At 33.8% G+C, this 11,010-nt stretch overlaps 1 protein-coding gene across 1 annotated transcript; it reads right to left on the bottom strand.

Annotated features, from left to right (window-relative positions):
• Positions 1–3,130: 3,130 nt before the first annotated feature.
• Positions 3,131–6,562, bottom strand: LOC139848069 (putative F-box/FBD/LRR-repeat protein At4g03220). The gene is made up of 4 exons (XM_071837796.1): positions 6,359–6,562; positions 5,042–6,042; positions 4,707–4,898; positions 3,131–3,897 (listed from the first exon to the last, which is right to left on the bottom strand). The coding sequence occupies exons 2-4, from the start codon at positions 6,023–6,025 to the stop codon at positions 3,409–3,411; spliced, it is 1,665 nt and encodes a 554-aa protein (XP_071693897.1). The 5' UTR covers positions 6,026–6,042; positions 6,359–6,562; the 3' UTR covers positions 3,131–3,408.
• Positions 6,563–11,010: the final 4,448 nt, after the last annotated feature.

Raw genomic sequence — 11,010 nt, 5'->3', positions numbered from 1 at the left:
TCATTAATCATACATATTAATTGTGATGAGGTTTATTACTATTCACGAGGGCATTAACCATTAACCAATATATACTAATTGTGATGAGGTTTATTTACCGTTCACGAGGGCATAATTATTATCATATATACTAATTGTCCTGAAATTTATTACTACTCATGAGGCATAATTTTAATTTCACATTTTTAACCCTTTTTAAAGCCCATCATTATCACTTGCTCGGGTAGGGTTTAATGTATCCAAAACAAAAAACAATAGAATTTGTTAACATATACATATAATGTCAAAGAAATAACTTTATACAAAAATAAAATTTAGTGTAAGATGAAGCAGAGTAGGTACGGCCGGCGGAGAGACGGGGACGGACGGCAGAAGCCAAAGAAGTCACTGGGAACAATGGAGGTGATGCAACTGGGAGCACGGTTGGCTTTTAAGAGTAACACCCATGTTAATTGCTTGGCGTTTTTGTAATGGTGTCTAAGTGAAACGATGTAGTATAAAAAACATCATATTCTGATGATGGTTCATTTGAAATATGCAAAGTTAACCATTCTGTTGTGTCAGAATAATCAACAACCATCAGGACAAAAAAATACCTATAATTCAACAAAACTTCAAACTCACACACTAATCACCATTGAAGATTAAAGATCATTAGTACAGAACAAACCTTCAGATACAAAGCAGTTCGCGAAGCAGCCATAACCTAACATTTTATGTCTAGTCAGCTGCTACCAGATTTTCATGTAAAAATCAGTAGTCAAGAAAAAATGGCAGATATAAAGAAATGCTGCAAAATAACTTTTCAATCCATTTTCTGTTAGCAACATCAAACGTAATTTTTTACTGAAATACAACCCAAATATGTTCGTTTTCTTACATTTACACAACCAGGTCAAAAGACATATCTTTAAAAAGGTTCGACAAAATTATACAGCCCGGGTTGGTTCCTATTGCATTAAAATTATACAGCCCACGGACCTGAAACCAAAACAGAAAATGACAATTTGGTACCAAAAGTTGCCATTTTTGATAAAGAAATCAAGAGCTCGTGACTTGCCAACTAGACGACTGCAATGTTGTAGCAAGTTCATGAAGGCATACACTTGAACAGCTTTGATTCTCATCACATTGGACCTTCATATCATGTGTCATTTTTTTCATGAAAACGTCAACATCTGCACACAAACTAGAAAAGTACGGTTGAACCGTAGCCCTGTTTGATGGAGGCAGCTGTGCAAGTAAATCTTCAATGCTTTGCAACTGATAAATTTTTTTTTTTTTTTTCGAAAAGCAAAAATGAATTAACACAAGCCCGCTAAGGGGGGAAACCCGTACAATCAAACGAGACCAACTCGAACAACGAAATACGAGGAAGTTGCAGAGAAAGCAACTACTAAACTATACATTACACAAGACACGACCATGGATTCGAGATCCAACCTAGCCAATCCAATCTATGATTCTTTAAGCGAGTAGAAATCCATTCGAATGATTTGAGTTGGATTTCCATCAAACCCGACGGACCACACCAAGACGAATTAGAGAACACCTTTTGATTTCGATTCTTCCATATCAAATAACCGCACGTCCACTCCAAAGCTTGCCAAATACTTGACCAAAGCGGGGATAGAGGGCGGTTGCAATTGCCTCTAAACAATTCATTAATACTCAAGTTTGAAACCACCCCTAAGCCCCACCATTTATAAACACGAACCCAAATATCCATCGCATAACGACAAAAAATTAGCGAGTGCTCAATAGATTCCACATTGTCATCACACAAAGGGCACCTTACGGAGTCCAAGTCAATACCTCTTTTATCAAGTTCGGTACGTACCGGGATCCGCCTTTTTAATGCTCTCCATATGAAGATCGCAACTTTAGAAGGGACCAAATTATTCTTCAAAAATTCTTCATTGTTTGCATGAGACCCGAAGTTGAGAATCTTTTCATCCAAAACAAAAGCTAGCTTCTTTGTAGAAAATAAGCCGTTACCCGCTAGGTTCCATATCCACGAATCCTTGGCCTTATCCTGTTTTACATAATCGTTTAGTAGAGCCATAAGAGAGTCGAGTTCATTGATGGCCCGACCCGAAACATCTCTTTTCCACCGAAAGTTACAAACGAAACTATGATCCATCCAAGTAATCCATCCAAGTTACAAATAACCGCACGTCCACTCCAAAGCTTGCAACTGATAAATAATGTTAAGAGCTTTATCATTCTTTTTGTTGATCTGCACAAACAGATCGTTCCAAGAATTCTCGATTCTTTCCCCAATTCTCGAACCTCCTACTTTATACCTATATTATAAATTATTATTTATCCCATCACTAACACCAAAAACACCCACCACGCTTTACCGGCTTCTACACTGCGCTCAAACAGTAGGACCCACATAAGCCACTACTGTGCTACATTTTTATTTTTTTGTCTCCAACGATAAAAGAAGCAACTTTCTTAAAAGGAACAACCCTTCAATGCTACCAAAAGATGTCGAAAAATATTTTTTTTTACAAAATAGATCAACTAACTTTAACGTTAAAAGAAGCAACTTTCACAAAAGGAACAACCCTTCAATGTTAGATGTCGGAAAAAATTCTTTTTTACAAAATAGATCTACAAAAGGAAAGACTTTTTTTTTTAACTCGCATTCAAAACGGAGCTCCCGGCGCAAAGCGAGGGCTCCACAACTAGTTCGGACTAATAAAATCAACTCACAACCGTGAATTTCACAGTGGCTTTGTCACAGACGCCCCACCCACGAATTAGAGTCACGCCTTGTTACTTGAATTTGGGGAGTGGGTTTGGTGCCACATCACCACCCACGCCATAGCTTTGTTATTGTAACAAATGGTCTAAAATGCAAATTTAACCATTTTGTCTGTCACAGAATAATGAGTAACCATTTAAGACAAAAAATAACCTATAATTCAACAAAACACTGAAGTCAAAAACTAATCACCATTAAAGATCATTAGTATACATCCAACCATAATTGAACAGAACAAACCTTCAGATACAAATCAGTTCACGAAGCAGCCATAAAACGTAATATTTTACTGCAAAATTTATATACAAATCAATACTTAACGAAAAAATGGCATATATATAGAGAAATGCTGCAAAATCCATTTTCAATCCATTTACTGTTACCAACAATAAAACGTAATATTTTACTGAAATACAACCCAAATAACTTCTTTTCTTACATTCACACAACCACGTCGAACGACACACCGTTAAAAAGGTTCCACAAAAATAAACAGCCTGGGGTTGGTGTCTGTTGCATTGAATTTACAAAAGAAAAAGAACTTGGGACCTGAAATCAAAATAGAAAAAGACAATATAGCACCAAAAGTTGGCATTTTGATTATAGGTTATCACTTGAAGAATACAAAGAAATCATGACGGCTGCAATGTTGTAGCAAGTTCATGAAGGCATACACTTGAACGGCTTTGATTCTCATCACATTGGATCTTCATATCATTTGTCATATTTTTCATGAAAACGTCAACTTCTGCACACAAACTAGAAAAGTATGGTTTAACCGTAGCCCTGTTTAAAGGAGGCAGTTCTGCCAGTAAGCCTTCAATATTTTTCAACTTATAAATAATGTTAAGAGCTTTATCATTCTTTTGGTTGATCTGCACAATCAGATCTTTCCAAGAATTCTCGATTCTTTCCCCAATTTGCGGCTGATTTGGCTCCTCTAGTTGTGGGTCCCCATCTACATAAGGAGTTGCGTTGGCGTTTTCTATGGGTGCTTTTTCTCGATCTATCTGATCCTCATTGGTCTCAATATTAGCTTCCTCTTCCTCTTCCTCTAGACACAGCCATAAGTCGGTCATAAGTTCTCTTGCACGAGTGGTATTCTTTGTTGCAATAATCTCCTGCAAATTAATCGAGTTCATTGTACACAGACGTATAATTATTATTATAGAGAATGTTTGTTCTTACTTGTAAACTATTACTACAAACACACTCCATAATGAAAATGTGCCACAAGATCAAAGGATGCCAATTGAAAATGGCAGACCTTTCGATTGAAAACTAACTTCAGGGTATGACTTATTATGTTCCAAGGTTGCAAAAATAGCTACTTTTTAGGGAGAGTACTCGGTCGGGAATTTAGAGGAGTAATCGAAAACTCGGGGAGTAATCGGATTGAACTTTTTATACATTTAAATAATAAAATTCGTAATAATGTGTAGATATACAAGAAATCTAAAACTCTATTTTAATTTGTTCAAGAACTCTAAAATTCTATTTTAATTTAAACATAAACATAAACTTCATTTGTTCAAGAACTCTAAAATAAATTCTAAAATACTAAAATTTTAGAAATGAATTCTAAAATTCTATTGACATAAATTGTCTAAAATTCTCATTGACCGATGTTGACCAATTAATTACTCTCGGATCGCCCGGTTCCAGAAAGGGAATAATCGGGGAGTTATTGGCATTAATCGGGGAGTTATACAAAAGTGTTATGTTCATTGCTTGTTATACCAAAAACTGGTTTTTGAAATGTTCTATTATATTTTAAGCCCTAATATAGGAAATAATAAGATTACTTATTCCAAATAGTGACATGTACGTATATGGCTCTACAGACGCATTACTAACATTTCCCATATTAGTCATTAAATATTTTGCATCAAGTATCATCCATAGCAGACACAAATATATAAATATATACCTCGCGTGAAACCATTGTAATGTTGGCCCCTGTACAACCATCTAGTAAATAATTTTTTACTTCAGTGGATATAGTAACTTTCTTTTTTGGAAGTTCATGCTTTTCAACTTTTACAGGATAAATTGACACATTCTTTAAGTTCACAAATGGAGAAGGTTGATGCAAAATTAGTTCCACGGACGATGACAAAAGCTGCAAAATATATAATAAAACAATAACATTTCAGTGTGATCCTCATAATTATATATTGATTTCCCAATCTAATGAGCTTGTATTGTTTTATAAACTGATCAACTGAATATGAAAATGAATATGATAATACGGTTACCAAATACCTCAATAACTTCCAAGTTGAGTTTAAGAGACTTGACAGTATGTAGCTGTTCAAGCAGATACACAATTGAATCAACATGACAAATGTGCGGGTTGGAAATACATATATCCGCCTTCTCCAATAATTGGAAACCGTCTGTATTAAGCTTCAAGGAACGCCAACCTTTACAGACCAATGATCTAAGGTTGGGAGTAGAAACCACATAAAGACAATCGGACCATTTCATTATAGTGAGATTCTCGAGTTGAGGTGCAACCACATTGATTACCTTCGCATTCGAGTCTACATAATCAAGTGTGAGATTAGATAGTTGAGGATGGCAGATGGTAAAACCATTCGAACACATTGTTTTAAAATTCTTTAATGTGATATTCTTCAAGTTTGCACACTTGGAGAAAATACCAATGTCTTTCTCCGTATTGACATCAGAAAAAGTGACATTATCGAGATGCAATGTTGTTAAGGCCGGTAATTCAAAACTTGACGTCGGGTTAATGTAAACCGCATCACCAAATCTCCACATCCTCCGTGACCCATCGTATTTCGTTTTTAAACTGAGATGTTTTACGGAGCGGGAGTTAAATAGTGAAAGAGGAAATTCAAATTCGTTCTCAAACAAGCATGTCACAGTCATTTGTTGGACATTGTGAGAGACTGCATAGTTCACCAATCTTTTTACAAAAACTTGGCTAACTTTTCCACGAAATTCGAGTTTGAGAGACGACACTTCTGCCTCATTATTGCGGCCAGACAAAACATGGTTAACAAATTTGGAGAATATGGGCAACTTATCAAAATCTTTACTTGAAAAATCAAGATAAGGCATTGAAGTCCAGGTATATTTCCATCTAGATGATAAAGCACTTGTTTGCACAACACGTTTTGTGCCAATAAAAGAGAGAATTTTGTGAATCAGACCTTCCGGTAAGCTGCTTAGTCTATCAATATCATCATTCATTTTCTGTTGTTTAGAGCTAGAATCCATTTTGTCCCCCAATTTACCTATATACATATACATATAGTCATACATCTCTTGAAAAATAATTTTAAGATCTTTCGTTGTTTCTATAGCAATGTTTACAAGTATATATATTCATTATTTATCATGTTCCCTTTTTTAACTCAGAAATTAGCATTCTGATAACAATACAAGAACAAGAATATGCTTAAAAACTTTATATGTAAATTCATACAGTTATAACAACACACCCATAGATATATATACATATATGAAAAAAATCAAAATACTTAACAAAGCCTTAAAATCGAAACCCTAGAAAAATCGCTAAGAAATAAAACCTTGAAAAATAACCCTAACCTGTAAGGATCGAAGAGGCAAGATGGCAATTCAATGGATTCTGTTAGCTTGTTCTTATACTTGGCAGCAGCAACTATCAGTCGGTGATTTTGATTCGGACGTAAATAGAAGAAAAGGATTGTGGGCAGTTGAGTATTTTGTACAGTAATTATTTTCTACTGCTGCATTTGGGAGAGAAACGCTTTAGGATTGAAAGGAGTTTAATGTTTCAAAAAGTCTTTTTTTAGAAAATACTCCATAACAAAGTTTGCTGATGAAATTATACAACTAACCAAAAAAAATTAATTAAAAATGCTACATGTTAATTTTTACCGGATTTGCAACTAATTTTCAATCATGCACTCTTCTGTTCACCAAATTGAAATCAAAATCATTCGGAAGAAAAAAATAATAATATACCCTTTATTAAAAAAAAAGTGATTTTCATATTATCTTTCTGATCAATTTGCCCATTTTAATTTTGTGGCAGTTCAAAACTATAATCATAGAATGAAAATTCAATGAGTTTTTTGATGTTATGCGAGGTGTATATGAAATAGCTTATATTTTACTAGGAAGTACTATTAAATACGATACAATTTTACACAAGATATTTATTTATTTATAGAATGTATATACCTAAACCTTGCTACAACACTTATAGGCAGTGTACCTAATCGTACAGTACTGTAGTTTTTAGTAAGTCCGGTTCGTTCCACAGGGAAATCTTTTAAACAAAGCTTAACGCTATATTAATTTTATTTTATAAAAATACAAATATATATAAGTAATATTATTATTATAAAAAGGGGGTTTTACCGTTTAATGACCGGTTTGTCGATTTTAAGAACTTTAGTCGCAGTTAAAACCTAATGTAAAATATAAAAGACTTAATTTAAAGCGTAAAGTAAATAACGATAATGAAATTGCTATAAATAAAAGTGCGATAAAATAAAATTACGATAATTAAAGATTACGAAAATTAAAAGTGCAATTAAATACAATGACAATAAATAAAAATGTAATAATTAGAAGTGCAATTAAATATGAAAATAAAGGAATTATGCTTATTTAAACTTCCGTAATCATGATGTTTGACGTGTTGATTTTTAGTTTTATGCCCATGGGTTAATTGTCCTTTGTCCTGGATTATTTAATATGTCCGTCTGGTTTTTGTCCATAACAGTCCATCAGTCATAAATATAAAGTGCGAGTATCCTCGTCAAATTATCCTTATACCCGAAGTCAAATATTCCAACTAATTGGGGACTTAAACTGTAACAAGATCTTAATACTTTGTTTAATAATTACACCAGGATATCGACTGCGTGTAACCCAAGGTTTTAATACTTTGTTATCAATTATGTCAAGTGTCCTTGTACATAATTTCACCCCTGTTTTAATAATTCCATAGACTATTAATCAATTCCCGTGTCCGGTTAAATGAACGATTATTCGTACATATAAATATCCCGCCCATCGTGTCCGATCGAGTGTATGTGGTTATATATAGGTACATCCAATTGTAAATCTTTATATTAAATTTAACAAACTATCATTTAGTTAAACAAATATAAAGCCCATTAATAGCCCATAGTCTAATTTCCACAAATGTCGTTCTTTTGTCCAAACTCCAATTATGGTACAAAGCCCAATTACCCAATTTTAGTATTTAGCCCAACATCATGATTACTTCGTTTTAAATAAGCATAATAATAACTTAGCTACGAGACATTAATGTAAAAAGGTTGAACATAACTTACAATGATTAAAAATAGCGTAGCGTTACACGGACAGAATTTCGACTTACACCCTTACAATATGCGCTAACATACCCTTATTATTATAATTAAAATTAAAATTAAAATTATATATATATATATATATATATATATATATATATATATATATATATATACGTTGAGAGTTGGATGGATGGATATATATCTTTTTTTGATGCACCAAACTGCGACTTTTATACGCATGTGGGCTGGAAAAGGGCCTCATGCGATCGCATGGGCTTTGCCCTTCAAGGCCATGCGATCGCATGGCCAGCTGGGGAGGCTCAAAAGTCTTTGTTTCTTCTACCGACGGTTTATAAATAATAATATAATATATAAATAATTATAAGAATTATTTAAATGTTATATTTTATTTATGTGCATAGTTGACTTTTAATTTTTAGTCCGTTGCGTCAAGCGTTGAGAGTTGACTCTGGTCCCGGTTCCGGATTTTCGAACGTCATTGTGTACAATTTAATATCTTGTACTTTGCGTTTTGAATCTTGTACTCTTGTAATTTTGAGACGTTTCTTATCAATAATTGGAACCTCTTTGATTGTACTTTGTACTTTTGAGCTTTTTGGTCGTTTACGTCTTCAATTCGTCGAATCTGTCTTTTGTCTTCACCTTTTATTATTTAAACGAATATCACTTGTAAATAGAACAATTGCAACTAAAAGCTTGTCTTTTTGAGGGATAATGCTATGAAATATATGTTTATTTTTAGCATTATCAAATATTCTCACACTTGAGCGTTGCTTGTCCTCAAGCAATATAGTCTTGAAATACTAGAATCACCTCTTTATTCTTCACACTTTGTACATCAGTGATTTCTATACGGCGGTATAAACAATGGTAGTAACGATGTGGTTTACAGTCCCACATGACTATAAAATTTAGATCCTTTAAGGAAATTGGATCTTTATGAAAACATTTGATCTTTTGAAAATTAAATCTAGTTTTTACCCTAGATAAGTTTTCCGGAATAACCCTTCACCGGTGTTTGCAAATTCTTTTTGTGGGTTTGGTGGGTTTCAGATTTGAAAATTTTAGCTCAAAACTTGTGGTTTTGTGTCACCCACTTGCAAACCTTGTATTAGGAAAGCAACACGTCCAGTTTACTTGTTCCGTATATTACCTTTCGGTAAACTACCGTCCGGTTGTAAAGGAAAGCGTTGAATAAGCAACTGTTAAGGCAATGTCCCCTGACATGCTTTTAATTATGGTCTTATAACGTGTCGGATGCAATTACTATCCTTTGTAGGAGCAATAGTAAAGCTCACCCTTATAATTTTTCGGTCTGGCACAAGGTCCTGTCTTTGACCATGCTATGCAACCACCGTTCTTATGGTTGACACCCGATTAGGTTCAGGTGACCTAATGAATTCCAGGTGAATTCCTAGGATTTTACGTTCAATGGTAATGAACGCATTGAAAATGGATTTTCAGAAAACAAATCGGTTTGTAATTTTGATCAAAATATTTTCTCGTTCAAGCTCGAGTTTAGATATCATTGAATTCCATGAGTTTGTAATTCTCAATCTTTAAGGTCAATCTCAAGGATTGAGTAATATCAGTCTTAAAAGCTGATTTTTGATCTTTAAGGAGATTATCCTTTCTGGGGATTTGATTCATTAGTCTTATCAAGCTAATTTGCACGGCGCCCTCCCCATTTTACAAAACAGATCCTCTCATGGTTAGGATAAGTCTGACCACATGGCGACCCTGTTTGATGCTGAGGTCCGTGGATTTCCAGTCGATTTTAGAGATGACTTTTCTAGATTTTTCGTCAACCTACAGCTGGTCTGGACGATAACTTCTTGACCTAAATCAAGAAGCGCGTGTATTTTTCGGAAGACTTTACTTCCTTGTAATGATGGAATTGATTCATCGTGTAGATCAATCTATTCTTTCAAAAGTATTACAATAAATCGGGTAAAATAGTTAATTTAGTCCAAGGCAAAAGTATCTTCAGTTATTTGTAACAGAAATATGTGACATATGTTTTAAAATAACTTGGTAAATTTTCCCACACTTGGCTTTTATTTTGTTTTATTTGCCTTTTTATTGTCCTCTATTCCATTTTAAATGAATTCTAACATTTTGGTTTGTTTTTCAATTTATGTCCTTTCCAGGGTAACAATAATTTTGGTGTTAACACCTAGTTTTATCGTTCATAAATATGTATAAACATGATTTTGAATTCATTTTACAGAAAGGTTGTGTTCTTGAGCAATTTGGGGTTTTTTGATATAAACAGGGTATGGCTAATTTTTGTCATGAATTATTGCTAAATTGAGTAGTGTAACATGTTTAGGTAGTTAAATGATCCAAACATTGATCCTAAACATGATTTTTGAAGATTAAAGTGGACTTTTTAAGTCCAAAATTCATGAACTTGATTAATTTGATATATTTGCCATTTGAGACTTGTTTAATTGTTAGTAATGACTATTTTGACATGTTATTTGAGTTAAATGCTTATGAACTTTGTCTACATTTTCATATGTGCTTATTTAAAAAAGTGTAGAATTGTGAAAAAAATTGTGAAAATGTGTATATGTTTAATTTTGATTTAACATGTTATTGTGATTGTTTTAAGTTGTTATTTTGCTAACACTAATGCATATTTGGATGCACAAATTTTGTGTTTAATGTGTTTTGCAGAGAGCCGATACTGGAGGTTCAGGATCATCATCATCTAGACGACCTGCTCCAGCACCAGAACCAGAACCAGAAATGCAACACGAGCCAGAACCCGAACAAGAACCACAACAGGAACCACAACAACAGCCTGATCAACACGTACCTTATTATGATCCGGTATAGTTTGTTAATGAATTCATAGTATTTCCGATGAGGCCGGCTGAAATGTCCCGTTCTTATTGATTA

Source organism: Rutidosis leptorrhynchoides, chromosome 5 (assembly GCF_046630445.1).
Source record: "Rutidosis leptorrhynchoides isolate AG116_Rl617_1_P2 chromosome 5, CSIRO_AGI_Rlap_v1, whole genome shotgun sequence".
Taxonomy (NCBI): Eukaryota; Viridiplantae; Streptophyta; class Magnoliopsida; order Asterales; family Asteraceae; genus Rutidosis; species Rutidosis leptorrhynchoides.
The sequence above is the reverse complement of the archived record's forward strand: the minus strand, read 5'-3'. Positions and strand labels throughout refer to the sequence as shown.

Excerpts from the sequence above, each read along its gene's own strand:
- LOC139848069 (XM_071837796.1), bottom strand. The coding sequence starts at position 6,025 with ATGGATTCTAGCTCTAAACAACAGAAAATGAATGATGATATTGATAGA. Across the intron at positions 4,899-5,041 it reads TCAACTTGGAAGTTATTGAG|CTTTTGTCATCGTCCGTGGA; the intron begins GTATTTGGTAAC and ends TATATTTTGCAG. Across the intron at positions 3,898-4,706 it reads TTACAATGGTTTCACGCGAG|GAGATTATTGCAACAAAGAA; the intron begins GTATATATTTAT and ends ATTAATTTGCAG.